The sequence below is a fragment of the Ipomoea triloba genome, chromosome 4, assembly GCF_003576645.1.
Source record: "Ipomoea triloba cultivar NCNSP0323 chromosome 4, ASM357664v1".
In the NCBI taxonomy this organism is placed as follows: Eukaryota; Viridiplantae; Streptophyta; class Magnoliopsida; order Solanales; family Convolvulaceae; genus Ipomoea; species Ipomoea triloba.
In genome coordinates, this window is record NC_044919.1 from 1,717,912 (window position 1) to 1,735,703 (window position 17,792).

The 17,792-nt window shown below is 34.8% G+C and overlaps 2 protein-coding genes across 5 annotated transcripts; one reads left to right on the forward strand and one right to left on the reverse strand.

Annotated features, from left to right (window-relative positions):
- Window positions 1-1,221: 1,221 nt before the first annotated feature.
- Window positions 1,222-9,194, forward strand: LOC116017591 (probable helicase CHR10). Of its 4 annotated transcripts, XM_031258200.1 has the most exons (17): window positions 1,222-1,524; window positions 1,618-1,625; window positions 1,805-1,883; window positions 1,993-2,159; window positions 2,337-2,477; window positions 3,458-3,635; window positions 4,357-4,492; window positions 4,648-4,762; window positions 5,097-5,186; window positions 5,445-5,552; window positions 5,629-5,832; window positions 6,237-6,362; window positions 6,432-7,096; window positions 7,201-7,346; window positions 8,043-8,216; window positions 8,530-8,644; window positions 8,874-9,194. In XM_031258200.1, exons 1-17 carry the CDS (start codon window positions 1,341-1,343, stop codon window positions 8,902-8,904), a joined length of 2,667 nt encoding a protein of 888 aa, XP_031114060.1. In that variant the 5' UTR covers window positions 1,222-1,340; the 3' UTR covers window positions 8,905-9,194. The 4 variants fall into 4 exon arrangements, with proteins under 4 accessions (XP_031114060.1, XP_031114059.1, XP_031114062.1 ...); XM_031258199.1 differs by lacking the exon at window positions 8,874-9,194 and having other exon boundaries at window positions 8,043-8,631; XM_031258202.1 differs by lacking the exons at window positions 8,043-8,216; window positions 8,530-8,644; window positions 8,874-9,194 and adding an exon at window positions 7,690-7,991.
- Window positions 9,195-16,289: 7,095 nt separating this feature from the next.
- Window positions 16,290-17,468, reverse strand: LOC116015425 (ethylene-responsive transcription factor ERF034-like). Its single transcript, XM_031255487.1, has one exon. The coding sequence runs from the start codon at window positions 17,392-17,394 to the stop codon at window positions 16,579-16,581; it is 816 nt and encodes a 271-aa protein (XP_031111347.1). The 5' UTR covers window positions 17,395-17,468; the 3' UTR covers window positions 16,290-16,578.
- Window positions 17,469-17,792: the final 324 nt, after the last annotated feature.

The following is a 17,792-nucleotide window of genomic DNA, read 5'->3' on the forward strand; positions in this document are numbered from 1 at the left end:
GAGTATATGTAGTATTACTCGTGTTTGAATACAAACCCTTTTTAACTTGTAGACTAAATGAGGTACGCAGTTTATTTCCTTTACCCGTCTATAATGCAAGGTGAGGGTCCATCAACTTGTATATTCAAACTTTTTTTTTTTTGTGACGATAGAAGCTGGCATTCACTACTTGTGGATATATACTAGGTAAATCTAGTTTTGTGAAACTGACAAATGATTACAATATGATATACAAACATATATTGCTCATAACTTACCTGCTATAACTAATTGGGCCAGTAAATCAATCTTAAGTCGAGCTTGTAATATTGTGTATGACATAAATCTCGCATTTCGACCTAATTAGCAATAAACTAGTTAAGTTTTTGCTAATAAAATGTTTGCACTGCCATCCCTAGTTTGTTTGAAAATATATTCAATAATTGATAAGTTACATACTGAAGGTGTATTATTTGTGACGGGATAATTGGCCAAGGTACTAGTCCGATTCGGTACGGGTCCGTCTCATTAAAGAACAATTACTGAGGAGCGGGGCACTTATGGATGCAGACGCACTTATGGAAGCGGACACATGAAAGTCAAACGGCCACCCATTACACCGAAACGGCACATTGAAAAGGGAAATTACTCGGCGGCTCCCCATCATTACTCCTCCCACCATGCCGTGATCTCCAAATGCCTGCTCAAGTCATTCAGGGTCGCACTCCCATCCAGGTCGTGGACTTCAAAGTGACTGCTTAAATCACTCAGCAAGCGGTAGTGGCTTTAGTTCAATTGGTGGCAGTTGTTCAAGATCAAGTGCCCTGAACATACGTGCAAGAAGATGGAGGGATGCGAGAGATGACACCTTAAATTGTATTCAATATAGAGTAATATCTTCTATAATATTTTTGCTATGTGCTAATTGACCTGCCATGCTTTGATTGATAAAATAAAGGGTCAATCATAATTTTTATTCATATTTATTTCCATCAATAAAATTTAAACATAAACATGTAATAAGAGCTATGCACAATATGAGTATACTTGTCATTCTCGTGAATTTTAGTATGCTTTGTATATTATAAAGAGTAAATGTTTCAATTGAAATTCAAACTTATGACTTTTCATTTGAGAAATTGATTTAGCTACAAGATATTTGACTATTTTTTAAAATTTATTTTGAATGTATTGTAAATTTATTTTCAATTTGCCCCGTCATTTTGGTTGACTCAACTCAGCCCGACTCCTGAAACTGCCACATCACTCAAAGGTCGGTGCCGGAAACGTAAAAATTACTCCGTATATTCAGTCGGTGTTTGCGTCTCAAACGGCTACTCTACTCAGAGCTACCGGCCGGCATGAATTACGAGCAGCAACTCATAGCGGCGGCGAAGTACATACACGGCGATGACTCAACCGCCGTAGACGCTCCGCTTATAAGCTCCGCCGACTTGGGAGTCAAAGCGACGCTCAAGCCGCACCAAGTTGAAGGAGTCTCATGGCTCATCCGAAGATATCGTCTCGGCGTCAATGTCATTCTCGGTAAGTGGGAGAAACTGGAAAACTGAAATTTACTTTCACAAGCTTAATTTGCTGAAACTAATTTATGACTATTTATTGTTTATCTATCTGCAGGGGATGAGGTATGGCCTTCGATTTTCTTAAACTGACGATAGTTTGTCTGTTTGCAATGAGAATGATTGAAAATTGCAGAAATATGTGGTTTGAATTTGAATTTAACGCATAATTATATGTACTTTCAGTATATTACACACATATGTTATATGTATTGTCGTTTTTGGTATGAATTGTTAATTGGCAGATGGGATTGGGAAAGACACTGCAAGCAATATCGCTCTTGAGCTACTTAAAGGTTTCACAGAAGTCTAATGGGCCGTTTTGTGAGTAGAGAACCACCTTATTTATTTTTATTTTTAATCAGCTTGTAAGTATTGAGCTTAGAGCAGCCAATTTTTTTGGATGATTATTGTATGTTTGAAAGTGTTGCAGTAATACTATGCCCACTTAGTGTGACTGATGGATGGAAGTGTGAGTTATCTAATTTTGCTCCAAAGCTGAAAGTAACCCACTATGTTGGGGAGAAAGAGCATCGCCGCAGTCTGCGTAGGAAAATGTATGAGCATGCTTCCAAGGAGTCCAAGGAGTCACTGCCTGATGTAAGATGTGGTACTAGTGTGATTGGTTTTGCTTTTCACTAGTTTAATCTGTTACTGTGTTGCGTGTTATGCTGTGATTCTTTTACCTGTTAACCACAGATCTTACAGATGCCATCATTACCTTTCTGTGTTACTTGTTATGTTGTTTGTGGTGATCCTTTTTGCTGCTTACCACAGGTCTTACAGATGCCATCATTACCATTTGATGTTCTATTGACAACTTATGAGATTGCATTGATTGATCAAGAATTTCTTTCCCAAGTTCCATGGCATTATGTAATAATTGATGAAGCACAAAGATTGAAGAATACGAGCAGTGTATGTTCTAAGTTTTTAGCTACTTTCTTAGCATTTCATATTTTATTTAGGGTCTGTATGACTGGTTATGAGATGTCAACATATCCTAATTTAACACACCACGATTGGGTCAGCATCTATGTGGTTGTGCAGTACCCTTATGCATTATGGGCTGTTCTTGTTGAGAGAATCTTACCCAGTAGGGATAGCATGGAGCGAGTTTGGATTGGAGGACCTTATATCTACTGCCCAACTCTCATCACACATAGGGAGGAATTTTAAAACATACACCTCTGACCCACTACGGGTATCCACTTCAAGATAGTACATTTTTTTAAATAATAAATTAATTATAATTACTTGTTATATGACAAATTGTATAAATTTTTTATTTCAATATAATTAACAAAATTACTTTTAATATTCTAAAAATTTGAATAACTCTATATTCACAAATTTTATTAAAATAACAAAATTATATTATATAAAATTTTCAATTTTATTTATAGATTTTGTATTTAAAAATATTATCAATATATTACATATTATTACCTTAATATTAAAATTAACATGACTATTGCATGTGTACACACACCCACACAAATATTACTTATAATTAGTATATTAAAAATATACGGTGGGTCAAGTGGAATGGTGAGTACAATCTTAAATTTAGAATTAGATTCATCACCCACTGCGGGTGAATTTTTTACATCCAAACCCGCCCTGTGCAGGTCAGATAAGGGTGGATATCTATAGGGCGGATTTGAATTCCCCAACCCCTTGCTCTTGTTTTTGGGTTAACAGATTAATTTTTAGATGCAATGACTAAAATGATTTGCAATTGGTTCCATCATTTTAAATATATAATGTAAATTATACATTGCCAGATAGTAGAACATGGTAAATACTACTACTACTACTATTGTTGTTGTTGTTGCTATTATTATTTGTTACTTGGCTGCAAGTTATATCTTATTTGCAAAATAATATTTTAACAGGTCTTGTACAATGTCCTCAAAGAGCAGTTTTTGATGCCACGAAAATTACTGATGACTGGCACACCTATACAGAACAATCTTTCTGAACTTTGGGCATTGATGCACTTCTGTATGCCTTCAATTTTTGGAACATCAGAGCAGTTCCTCTCTGCATTCAAGGAAGCTGGAGATCCTTCATGTAAAACATTTTTATCTGATATGAATCCACATCATAAGCATTTACTCCTACTTTCTTCACAACCTTAGTTCTTACTGGGCTCACATTTATTTCTACAGTAGTTTTGAATATTGAATCCTAGGATATCTGCATAACCTTACATGGATTTTTTGGCATAATTTGTTTGTGTATATTCTTCCATTGTTATTTTTCCTTCTTTTCTCCACCATTGAATGGCTGTTTTTCCTATCTCTTCATTTTCATATAATCATAGACATAAGCACTTGTGGCATGAATGTCATTTTGTGTCACAAGTTGCCTTGACAATTGTTCAACAAGGAGGCAGATTGCTAAGGGCACTCTACATTATATATATGTATGTATGCACACACTCGAATCATCTACACCAAATACGCTATAGTGTAGCGGAAAGGAAATGAAGGAAGTCCCACACAAATACATATGTAAAACTACAATAATGAAAACTGTTCTGCTCTACATGAGTATTTTGATGCATGATTCTCATACAAATAGTATGACAAAATGTACTGGCTATGAGGTGAGATAAGTAACCAATACTTATGAGTCATGACGTATTACTATATCTTTTTCTGTGAATCAATTTTATGCTTGCTAAGGTGCATCCTTCTTACTCATTTCATGTCTTTCCAAATCATTGATTGCCATTGGCAACAATCATGTCATCATTCTGTTCTTACTCCAGTTATGATTAACCTGACAGGCTATAATGCAGAAAAAGTCAAGGGACAACTCAAAATTTTGAAATATATACTTGCGGCCTTTATGCTTAGAAGAACTAAAAATCAACTGATTGAATCTGGAACTCTTGTACTGCCATCTCTTACTGAGATAACAGTGTAAGTTCCTCAGTATAGTTTGCAATAGCTGGTTTTAGCTTTTATTCTGGTTACCACCAGTTACTCAAATGATGGAAATCAATGTATCCTTATTTTTGCTAGCCACTGTAATGTTGTTGCTATATTTTGCATGCTTCTAAAAATTTCATTGATAGGATGGCACCTTTGGTGGCACTGCAGAAGAAGTTATATATGTCAATATTGAGGAAGGAATTACCCCAGTTGCTAGCTCTTTCTTCTGGAGGCTCAACTAGGTCATTACAGAATATTGTAAGCTAATAATTTTAGTTTAGTCCCCCCTCTAGTCCACAAAATTGTTTCAGAGAATAATTTTTGTTTTAATTACATCCATTGTTGGATCCAGTGCTTTAGAAAGTATAGGACTTCTTTTAAAAGTTAAAGAAGCAAAATAACATAAAAAAGTTTTCATGCTGCCATGCTGGTTTGCACTTTTGAGATTGGGATGCTTACAGTAATGTTATTCTTCTTTAGGAAGAACTTCTGCAATGCATTTTACTATTTAAGTAACTCCTTTTGAGGGCTTTTATATTATCAAAATATATTCATGCTTTCATTATGAAACTGTGATCTGCTTCTCTTCCAGGTAATACAGCTAAGAAAAGCATGTAGTCACCCTTACCTTTTTCCCGGTATTGAGCCTGAACCATATGAAGAGGGTGAGCACCTGGTTCAGGTAAGGTTATCTTCACTTTGCTTGTAGTGAGACTATTAAAGTTTTATTATTTGAACTGGAATGGAGATATGGGCCTGACTTCTGATATTCATCTGATATTCTTATCCTGAATTGAACTTATAAAAGAATATTATCCTGCATCAAACATACAGAAGACTATTATCATTTTTTTAGGGATCTTTTTACATTTTCCCTCATTTAGTCTTGTGCTTTCACCTTCTTGTGGTCATTGATATATTTGATAATGCATTCGGGCAGGGCAGCGGCAAGCTTCTAGTTTTGGATCATCTACTCCAGAAGTTGCATGCTTCTGGACATCGTGTTCTTCTTTTTGCTCAGATGACCCAAACTCTTGATATACTCCAGGTAAATTTGATACTGGTTCTGATTAAGGGTTGAGTGCATTTCTGTTCAAAATCTTGTATACTATTTTCTTATGCAGGATTTTCTGGAACTGAGAAAATATTCATATGAGCGTCTTGATGGTTCAATTCGGGCAGAGGAACGATTTGCTGCAATAAGAAGTTTTGGCCAGAGATCAGCCAAAGGAAGTTCAGATTCAGAAGCTGATCAGCAGGGAGCATTTGTCTTTATGATTTCAACAAGAGCTGGAGGGGTTGGATTGAATCTCGTGGCTGCTGATACAGTGAGTATGGCACAACTGAGTTATATGGGATTGGCAAATTTAAATCTGAACTATGAGGCCTGTGAAGAAAATATCAAACTTCAGAAGTGTACTTTCTTAAGTAAACTATTTTTTTTCCTCCAAAGAACTCCTTCCATAATTGCCAGTTGCAAAAGTTGTAAAACTGAACCTATTGCATAAGGCTTTTTATTTCTTTATTTATTTTTTATTTTTTTTAGTGTAATTAATACTCCGTATCAAATTATTGTCCCTTCTGAAATTCCTCCCAACTGCAGAATAGGTTTTTTTTTGACTGGTGCTGCAGACTGAGATTGCTTATGTCGTTATCCATTTCACCATGTGGCCCTGTCATGGGTATAGATTTCTATCAAGTATCAACTCTCTTACAAGTGCATAGGGTGCAGGTCATATTTTATGAACAGGATTGGAATCCCCAGGTGGACAAGCAGGCTCTGCAGCGTGCTCACCGGATTGGTCAAATGAAGGATGTTTTATCCATTCACTTAGTTACCAGGAGGACAGTGGAGGAGGTATGTGATATGATAATCTACTTCCATGTTTTATCTGTTGGGTTTACAGTTGAATATCAATCTGTGCAGGTCATTATGCGAAGGGCATATCGAAAGCTACAGCTGAGCCACAATATTATAGGAGAGGATACTATAGATAGGAGTGAGAAAGAGACGGAAGGAGTGGAAGCTGGTGATTTGCGATCCATTGTACTTGGCTTACAGATGCTAGATCCTATGGACATGAGCAAAGAAAACTTTGATAAGGTGGATATGAGTGAGTTAACTGCAATGGCTGAAAAAGTAATTTCATTCCGCAAGCAGCAACAATTGGACAAGTTTGACAAGAAGTTTGAGATAAATTGTATGGACATAGTCAATGGCAGTTGTTCTATCACTGAGGGAGTTTCAGATCCCGTTGATAATGATCCTGTTGAAGATGAGAATTCATATCAATCTTGGATTGAAAAGTTCAAGGAAGCATTGCAGGCAAATAATACTCCAATTATGGAGCTGGGAAGTAGGAGAAGATTAGTAGAGGAGAATCATCTTAAAGCAGAAGCTGCAAGGAAAAGGGCAGAGGAGAAAAAACTGTCTGAATGGGAAGCTCTAGGCTATCATTCATTGTCTGTGAAAGATCCAGTGTGCCCTGATGATAAGGATATTAAATCAGATTCTGGTTCTGTCCATTTTGTTTATGGGGATTGCACACTTCCCTCAAAGGTGTGTCCATCAGAGCCTACAGTTATATTCAGGTATGCATGCCCCCAAGATAGTACTTACATAAAAGGCCTATTTTTATTAGAGGAAGGTGTTTCACAAGATTGTGATTTCCTAATGGCTAACATTGTTTTTGCAGCTGTGTTGATGACTCAGGAAACTGGGGCCATGGAGGAATGTTTAATGCACTTGCTAGGCTTTCAGCAAGCATCCCTATGGCATATGAACGAGCTTCTGAATTTGGTGATCTGCACTTAGGTGATCTCCATCTTATAGAAATAAGAGGTAAATACTTTTGATTAAATTTATTCAGGTTAATGTGCTTTTAACCCAAGTATAGAATGTAGAGATGAAAGTTTCCCCACTTCCCCAGGTTAAGCAATGCCAAAAGGTTTTATTTCAGTTTGTAATATCACTCCAAAATCTTGACCGGGGAAGTCGGGAGTGAGCAAGTTGTATGCTGAGTTAGAGAATGAACTTCAACATATTTGTTAGTGTTTATTGAAGAGAAACCACATGATCACCTCTAGCGGAGATCAATGCTGAGAGAATGACAAGCATGGAGATAATCAAATTGCATCCCCTGCAATCTATCATTTGTTTGTTAAATGTGATCTTTTTTATGTAGGTTCACTTGGCAGGAGCTACATACGTAAATGATTACAGCATTATACTCTATTGATGAAGAAATAGAAGGGTGCTTTTTACCTGGACTCTTAAAGTTGAGAGCTGTCTATGAAGATCCTATTAGGAATTAAGATACAGGAAACCTTTAAATTCAACTAGTGTTCAAACCTAAGATAGTAGAAGTAGTTAACTAAAAAAAATGGAAATTTTCTCCTGTTCATTTCAACTTTATTTTTATTATTTTTATCGGAATATGCTCATTTCTTGTCAGTAACCTTATTTTTATTCATTTCCAGTCTTCTGGGAGTTGCAATGTTTCTTAACATTTAATTGGATATTATTGTTGCGGTACAGATGATTGTAATGGTGACAGTAATGACAATACCTCACCTCATATTCCTCAATGGGTTGCTTTGGCTGTTGTGCAATCATACAATCCTAGGAGAAAAGTCCCCAGGAGTAATATATCTATCCCGAGCTTAGAAGATTGCCTGTTGAAAGCATCTTATGTGGCTGCTCAGAAGTCTGGTATTTTTGGTTTCTATTATCTCATGATGTTGCTATTTATCTTATATTCTTATGAAATGATGTCAGTGCAGTGGGTTCATTTAGCAACTGCAACTTTGATTTCCAGGTCTCATTGTGTAAACCCGCCCCCACCTCTTCCCTTGATGTTTGCCAATAGAATTATTCTGCTGTTTATGTTATTTCTCGATTTCTCATCCTTGCCTTTAGCTGCCTGTGGAACACTTGTGTTTGAGCTCTTTGTTGCACATAGATGAATTTTGATTTTAGTTTTAATTTTGTTATTGTTTTGCCATTGCTATTTGGTGGTTTCAAGCATCAATCCACATGCCACGAATCGGCTATCAGGATGGGACTGACAGGTCAGAATGGTACACAATTGAGCGCCTTCTGAGGAAATATGCTGCCATGTTTGGTGTAAAGATTTTTGTGTATGTCTCTCTCTCTCTCCCTCTCTCTCCCTCTCTTGCATGTATGCTGTATGCCTGTATCTTTATGCAATTAACGATGTTATTAGGTTGCGTTTTCAAAACATTATTCGCTACAAACCTCGAAATATTATATAGGCAGTTGGTTTTCAGTTCCCTTCTTATGGTTTGAGGTTTTCAATTCCCTTCTTCTTATGGTTTTCAGACTACTTGTTGTGTTATATTCATGTAGGTATTATTTTCGACGTTCTGCACAAGGATAGGTCAGTCATGCTTATACAATTGAGAGCACATCTTTGATGAAGATGTTTGAGCTAACATCTAGGGTGGACCCTGTAAGGCTGTAAGTGCTGTTAGTATTAGGACCTGGAACTATGTATTTATATTGTAGTATCATAGTTTAAAGAATGATACAAGTATGGTATGTTTCTTAGTAGGATGTTGCATACACTCAGATATCGGTACAATCTCACATCAGTTTTGTAAGATACTATGTATGTGGTGTTTAATCTCGAGGGGCTCTCTCGTTTATTTAACTAGTCTTTTGAGATGAGTTCTTCCCTTAAATTTAAGTAACACTTTACAATCCTATTAGACATCTCATCCGAATGATTGGCAAAGAAATCTAATAATCCAAAGTGAGAGAATGGATGTTTCTCATCAATAAGTTATGGTATTCCTATGAATTTTTGGTTGTAGGAGAACATTCCAAGTGAGTATTATCTTCTCCACTCCTTTGGTTAAAAGCTTTGGTTTACATAAAAGTCAATGACTTGGGTAAAATTTGCTTTATGATTTGGTCGGTAAAAGATCATAGAGAGGTCTGTAGTTGTTATTTAAAAATGACTTGGGTAAAATTTGTTTTGACTTGACTGATAAAAGACCATCAAGAGGTAAACTAACTTAGACTATCACATATTCAAACTGAGAAGACTAATAGACAATTTTCACAAAAAAGTCAAATTTGAAATACTCCTAGCATGGTCATCCCATGATATATATGGAGAATGGACTACCATTGCTCCACGCGTCCAAAGGGAAAAACAAAATACAATCATAATAATAACTAAAGACAATAAGAAAATGATGATGAGCAGAAAATATGAGTGCTATGCCATCCAATGTATACATAGGAAAATGGTGGGTGCATTCATCATAGTAACATGACATGTTGCCATTGAACGACATATACATCTCTAATGCCAACAAAAAAAGAAAACCAATTTCAACTTATAATTATATTTTGTGGTGAAAAGAATTATTCTGATTTCTTCTTCAACAAAGCTTCAACACCATACGGCCATACATTTTATTACCAGAGAAATCCATAGTCACGTACTATTCAAGGATATGCATTAGGTAACTCCGTTCCTGTATAATAGCTCACAGAATATTTTGGATGATGCCATACGCACCCTAAGAATAATTCTTTCAGGTTACTGCACAAAATATAGTTAAAAATATAAAGTTGTTTTCTCTTTGTCAAATAAAACTTTAGATATTGTATATATTTTTGGACTACGATGTCACATTTTACAATAATATACAGAAGTTGCCCAATTATATATTCCTGTTAATCATTATGCAATAAGTTAGGGAAGATAATAAAGATTCTTAACCCATGAAGAACATATGTACATGCCTGTATAGGATATATGTTACTGCACAATTTTGAATAGTAATTACGAGTGTTTCTCATCATTAAAAAATAATTATGTATAAGGACCACGTAACATCTGCGAAGTTTTGAACTCTTTGATGGGTGGAAGTATTTAAAAAAAGCAATTGATATAATAGAAGGTGGAGTAGAAAAAATTAAAAAAAAAAATACTAAAATCAAAATAATATTACTCATTCATTTTAACAAACAATTTCACTAACATTTTTTAGTTTCTAGTATAAACATAATTTTATTGGCTCTTATTAAATTATAAATTAGTAGGTTTTTATTTTTAATTTTTTGCTAATTTGATGTGTGTTAATATATAAATATATAATTATAGATTTATTAAACATATATATGCTGCGTTTTCTGCGTGATTTGTTTGCGATCAGGTCAGCAAAGCTTAGAAATTAAATACGACAAAAGATTGTGATTAATGTGCTGCCTGTTTTTTTTTTTTTTATTAAGGTGGAAGGGGGAAACCCAAGTATTGTACATTTTTTATCAGCAGGTTGTGTAGACTAGTCTCCAATAGGGGAACCCTGCGCGATCGGAATCCAAGAGGTTGAGGATACAAAACCCAAAATATTAGGGCATAATTAAGTTGCAATCAAGAATAATCAACATTAACACATGTAGTACGTGGTTGGACGATGATTTCTTGCCCACTTGATCTGATGCATTCCGTTTTATACGGATCGTATATAAATTATTCAATCCCGATACATAATTCAACTGATTAATCAACTCAAAATAATTTCATAAGATGTGTAGAGTGATTTAGCCTTATTAGAGAACCTTCATTTGAGAGTTTATAGTGTAACATTTTCCTATTTATAGACCAATTGAGACATATCTCACTTTATTACCTCCTCTACAGGTCTCCAAGATAGGAGCAGTGAGAGGTTCTTAACAACAATGAAATTAACTTATAACATAAATGTGGAATTCTAAACTTCTCCCAAATTTCATCCTTGTGACCAATTGAGTTGTCCATGCGGGCATGTGGAATTCTAAACTTAGCAAGAAGGGTGAGTCACCAATTTGGGAACTGCAATATGATAGTGTCGATGTATACCGGTATTGATTGTATCATGTATAATTATGTATACCAAATATAATTGTATTACGTATAATTAGCACTAGTGTTGATTAAGAGTGTAAAAATTTTATAAATTTAATTAGTCAATATAAAAAAAATAATAAACTTAATTAATTATTTAAACACTTTATTCCTTGTCTCCCTCTTTTTATTTTGAATGATGAGAGAAATCAGTATCTATTATCCAATGCTGTACTAAGCACAGGGTAAATTTCATTTTAGCGTAATAGCTTGCAAATTAAACCACACAAGAGAAGCAAATTATACTAGAAAGATTCTATGCGATGAGCTCGATTGAGAGGGTGTGGCACTGTGACAAAAATCGTAAACATAACTTTTTTATACAAAAATCATGTTTCATCCACTCGGCTATTTCGATATTTCGGAGCTATTGTCTCTTATTTTAGGGTACGATGGATGTGACAATGTACGGCATTTTATTGGTGAAAAAGTTTTGTTTAGTCAAGAAAGAGTAGCGCTAACATCACCACGAGGTACATGTGAGAGTGGAGTGGAAAGAAAAGAATCAAATCACCTCTTTGCCTCTTTTTTTCTTTCTTTCTTTCTTTAACTTTAGTGATAAGAAATGAAAATGAAGGGGCAAAAAGAAAAAAAAACTATATAGAAAAAGGAACAAATGCTTTCTCTTTATATTTGTCTCACTTTTTTTTGCAAATAGTAGTAGTGACTAAGTTAAATGCTTTTGATGCAGAGTTTGCTTTAGTGCATGTTCTCTTTGTTACTTATTTTACATGCCAAAACACAATCAAAAAGGAACAAAAGCCACAAAATATGTTTGATGTCATCGAGGGTTTGCTCTAATAATACTGAGTAGAGAACCTTAATCCTCTAGCAAAATATAGTTAGCTTTAAAAAGATAAATAAGCAACTTATGTGGTGTAGATAGATAATATGCCGCAGGTCTTTTGAGATCTTTTATGATACAAACATGATTAATTTTAGTTTGTAAACTAAAAAAAAAAAAACATAAAAATTTCAAAAATTTGATAAGGGGTGCATTATTAAATGAAAGGTTGAACTTCAAAATTCAGCTCTGAATGTCCTATTGTTCTACCTAGCCTTTAAGCCGGTCCTGTGGACCAAAGGAGGTAACAAGAAATTCAACTCTGAATTGTATTATTGAATGCCCATCATATCATGTAACTCTCAGTGATATTGAGACTTACTTTACTTTTGCTTATAATAGTCAATATATACTAGTATATTTGAGTTAATATTTACAAATTTTAAGTCTTTGATTTAACATGGATCAGAAGAAGTAAATTGTGGTATGTATCATCATGTATGTAATTATTAGTACTATTGAGACTTATTTTACTTTAGCTTATTATAGTTAATACTAATATATTTGAGTCAATATTTACAACTTTTAAGTCATCATTGGTTCTATAATATTGGATACCCACATGCATAATTTTACATTGGAACTTTCAATTATTGTTTCTAGGATACACACACTATGTTAAGCTAGTGGAAATGACTATTTACACTAAAATTGTTTGCACCAATTAAATTTCGTATTATGCCTATAAATGACAGTAAGTTCGGGAATAACTTAAGAATTATATGCTTTACCCCCATCCCTAATTATCTCATGAGTAGATAAACCAAGTGTCAAGATATTTCATATTCATTAATTACTCCTAAATTGATTAACTCCATCATACGTCAATGAACTAATTAAATAAAATTATATCAATCAGTACAAGATTTGATACGAGTAAGATTACATTAACCTAATAATTGGTAAGAGAATTTTATATATAATACCGTCTATTTGGTATCACTTATGACTCTCCCGATAATTATAAATTTATAATGAGTAATCGAATCATATTTAGAAAATTTCTCCCAACAATATTCAAAAATGAGTTATATACAATGAAACCAGAAGCTGTACCTTAAATAATTAACATTTTCTTTTGGTTTTTTGACCAACTTAATCTTTTTGCCAAATTATTAAGTTCAATAAATTAAATTAAAGATATACATCATGTGGGAAAATTAAAGATGCTTCAAAGGCAACTCCAACAGTTCTCTCTTTATTTATTTATTTTCTCTCTTTATAATATAATTAATTTCTAACAATAATCAAAACTATACACAAACATTAAAGAGTCCATAATAATCGGTAAGTAGACTGCTAAGCTAGTACAACTCTTGTAAAGGTCAGGTACGTCATATTAAAGAGTTCAAGGTAATATTTTCCCCTGAATAAGAATTAAACTCTGTGTCCCCTGAGGCTTAGTATAGTTGGTTCGTCATCTGACTTAAAGTGTATGGAGGCGACAATATGAGGATTTGGATCCCACTGGAACATATATGTATGAGAAAAAAGTCCAAGAATGATGAATGTCTAGATTGGATCCCTTGTGCCCACTCATGTAGACTTAAAATTAGTCGTACTAAATTAAAAAAGGAATTAAACTCTGTGGGCACAACTTTGGTGAGAATATCAAATACGGTATGCAAACACTATTAAATTTCCTTGATGGAGGTTATTATATTACATGGAATCTATTACAGAGTATAATTTGGAAAATTATTTTAAAGAAAATAATAATGATGTCTTTCAGTACTGATATTCCAGATTATTTTATATTAACACAATCAAGAATTCAAGATGCATCTCGACTCCAATGACAAACAAACAAATAAAATAAAATAATTAATCTATATTAAAAGATCTGATATCCCAATAATTAATGCCATAATAAAAATAAATAATGTTTAATCAAGAGTATAATTAATACATGGGTCCCATAAAATGAAGTATAAAATTAAAGAATAATTAACTTCATACATTTGGACATAGCACATTCCACATTATACTACAAAATCAGTATGTCATACATTCAACTGTATGATGTAATAATAATAAATATTTATTATTGCAATTATATTTTATTTTTATGTGAAAAGGAAAATTATGTCAAGGGATTTGCTCACTTTGAGCATAATTCTCATATTGGGGCTGTCGAGATTTGAACCTTAATTTCTTCTCCAAATATTGCCTACTAAACCAGTAAGCTAAGTCCATGCAGACAACTATAATGTTTCTTGGTTGTTCCATTAGAAGGTAAATCAAGAGATTGCCTCAATTGGCCTAAAGAATTTGAACTTTCTTGCACTATACATAGACGCAATTGCTAGCAAATAAATCAATCTTATAAATTTATTTTGGATTGATTGATCAATTAAACTGTGTCCCGGGCAAGAAAAATAAAAGGTGACATTATAAGTGTAATATAATGGTAAAAGGCATAAGCATAGAAGTTGGTGATGTGTAGTTTCAAGATATTAAATGAGGCTCAAATAATTAGCAACATGTTTGGGCCCAAGGTAATTAAATTAGAATAAGAAACACTTTGGTATGCAAGATTTGATAGGGTCCATAGAGGATTTGGTTTGTCTCATTTCTTTGCCACTCATCCCAATATAATACCACCTTCAATCCTCCCCTACTAATATCAAAATACACATACACTATATATATGCAATTTAAACAACACAATAGATGATAGTGATGCCTATGTCACTCCTCACTACCAATTACTTATATCATGCCTTTAATTTCAAGTCTCAACTCTCAACTACGTAACATATATATGCATATGTACACGTTGCAAGTGTTGGGTGGAAGCCCCCGCGGAGCTAAATATGTTATTAATAACGCTAGCTGTTACACAAGTATAAGAAAATAAAGTTGCATATTTATTATCAGTTGCAAGTAAGGTTAATTCAAACCTTATGAGCTATATATATTTTTTAAGATTTTATCAAGAGTCGATGTGGAATATAATGCATCAGATTCTATATATTGGTGATGCAAAACGTAGTTTCACCAAGCCTAACAAGTATCTTTAGATTGAACCATTTTCTAAATTCAGTACATCGAAATACCTGGACCAATAAGATAAATAACATTAAACTTGAATAGTATTATTATTTTTGCTTAAGTTGAACAATATTTTAAACATCGCTATTATTTTGAATTACAGCAAACGTGTGATATACTAATGTGACACCACACCCACATTATTGACACTTCATCATACATTATTATTAGGAAGGTTTATTTTGGACATGTGATAATTTATGCAAGGTTTATAATTGATGAAAACATCTCTTTCTTGGCTGACTTTATAACCTCTAATAATTTGCTTAAACTTCAATTAAATATGTTGAATTTATAGTGAAACAAATTATGAATTCAACCAATTATATGATTTGTGGACCAATAAATTAAAGGTAGGTAAAATAAAATGTCTGTACTATATGCCTCCTTTCCCCTCAATCATTGGATCTTTGATTGCCCTAATGCCCTCCAAATTAAACTAAATCACAATTACCACCCTCAACTTTTTAATTAAAGAAAATAATATATATTTTCTCCTTAATTAGCCCAATTATTTATTCTTTCTTTCCAAAAAATTGAATTCCCAATCCCAATAGCCCCCTACTATCGACCCGACAGAGTATCTGGGAGAGGATGTAAATCATAGTAACTCAGCTGAACACGATTATATATATATATATATATATATATATTCTAGCTTAAATGCAGCTATTCTTATTCTGGGTTGGAGAAAAACATGAAAATGATTACCTTTCAATATAAAAATTCGTTATATTACTGAATAAGGTAAAAGAAATCTTGTGATCGATAGAAGCCAAAAATGTGATGTATAAAGTCATTTAATTAGATTTGAGTGGCTTCCAACCCTTGGGTGTGAAATAAACTTTGTCTCCTTCAAACCCTCCAAAGAAAAGAAGACAAAAAAATTTCATTGGGACTTATTTCAATTGGATTATGATTTTTATGCACACCAGATACACTGCACAAGCCCATACAAGAAAGGTTACAAAAAAGTTAACTGCTCTTGCCGAAATTTCACAAGAACTGGGGGACTTGTTAGCAAAAAAGAAAAAAACATTAAATCTACAAAAACTATTCTAAAGCGAATAGCAGCAAACCTTGGGAATCTTTTTGATGATAGAATTGTATGAACATGATATTTCTTGAGGGGTATTTTTGTAATTTTATTCTCTGTCGGAATTCTCTGTATTACACAAATGGTTGTTTTCTGTTAGCGGTTTGTTTGGCACGACATTATTAAAGAAGATGAAGCGGCTAAGCTAGCTGGCTAACTAGTAGGACTCCCATAAAAACGGCTCCTCTAGCCGGAAGCCGCCGGGGTCTACGCCGACCAGCTGCCACGTGGAGACGTACCGGTCATTCTGGTTTGCGCCGTCGAGGGAGAGATCCGGCAGGTCGAAAAATGTGTCGTCGTCGCCGCCGTACGCCGCCGGAGAATTTAGCGATTCTTGCATGCTCTCCGACGTTAAATTACTCGAGGATTGGGAGGTAGGCAGCTCGGCGCGGCTTGGCTCGGCTTCGATACTTCCGCTGGCGCCGCCGTGGCTTACCTCGTCGTGGTCGTCGAATGTGGTCTCGGCGGCCTTGGCGGCGGCGGCTTGGATGTCCTTGGGCGAGTTGGAGGCGGGGCGCGGGAGCTGATCGGCCAAGTGAGGGAAATTGAGGTAAGCCGAGTGGCCCTTGATGGCTAGCGCGGCTACGTCGTGGGCTCGGGCCGCCATTTCAGCCGTGGGATAAGTCCCGAGCCATATTCGCGACTTCTTCCTCGGCTCCCTAATTTCTGACACCCATTTTCCCCAATTTCTCTTTCGCACCCCGCGATAAGTCGGATGTTTCTCCCCGCCCTCGGCTTTTCTCCGTTTCTTATTTCCGCCCCCATTTTTCGCTTCTTGACCTCTCTTCGACCCTTTATTTCCCTTTAAACTCTTACTCGAGGACGAGGCGGAAGTGGTGGTGGTGGTAGTAGTGGACGGGGAATTCGAGCTGCCAGAATCCCCCGAATGCGAGGCGGTGGAGGAAGAGGAAGCGGTCGTGGTCGTGGCGGAGTAATAGTCATGGCCTAGAGCCTCATTGGCTTGTCCTCCCATGGCTATGCCTCTCTCTCCCTTACCTTATAGCAAGAAATTAAAGAAATGTGAATAGTTTTATACACTAAGAAATGGAATGTGGTGGAAGGCTTATAAAGCTCTTGCAATTCTTCAACAAATTGGGTTTAATTGATTTAAATAATGGAAAAAGAATAAAGAAAAAAGAAAAAAAGAAAAAAAAGATGTGTGGGGCCTAGCCACAAGGCAACTACAGTTCAACTAATAGGTGACCCATGTGGAAATTATATTTTCTTAATTATTTATTATATATTACTTTTATATTTCATAATAAATTCAGCCTTACCATTTACAGTAAATTTCATATGATATATATTTTTGCAACATTTGTGACGTGTTGCAGTGGAAGGACCCCCACAAAACCTTTTATTCCCCATGAA

Excerpts from the sequence above, each read along its gene's own strand:
- LOC116017591 (XM_031258199.1), top strand. The coding sequence starts at position 1,341 with ATGAATTACGAGCAGCAACTCATAGCGGCGGCGAAGTACATACACGGC. Across the intron at positions 2,160-2,336 it reads CCAAGGAGTCACTGCCTGAT|GTCTTACAGATGCCATCATT; the intron begins GTAAGATGTGGT and ends TGCTTACCACAG. Across the intron at positions 5,553-5,628 it reads AAACTCTTGATATACTCCAG|GATTTTCTGGAACTGAGAAA; the intron begins GTAAATTTGATA and ends TTTCTTATGCAG.
- LOC116015425 (XM_031255487.1), bottom strand. The coding sequence starts at position 17,394 with ATGGGAGGACAAGCCAATGAGGCTCTAGGCCATGACTATTACTCCGCC.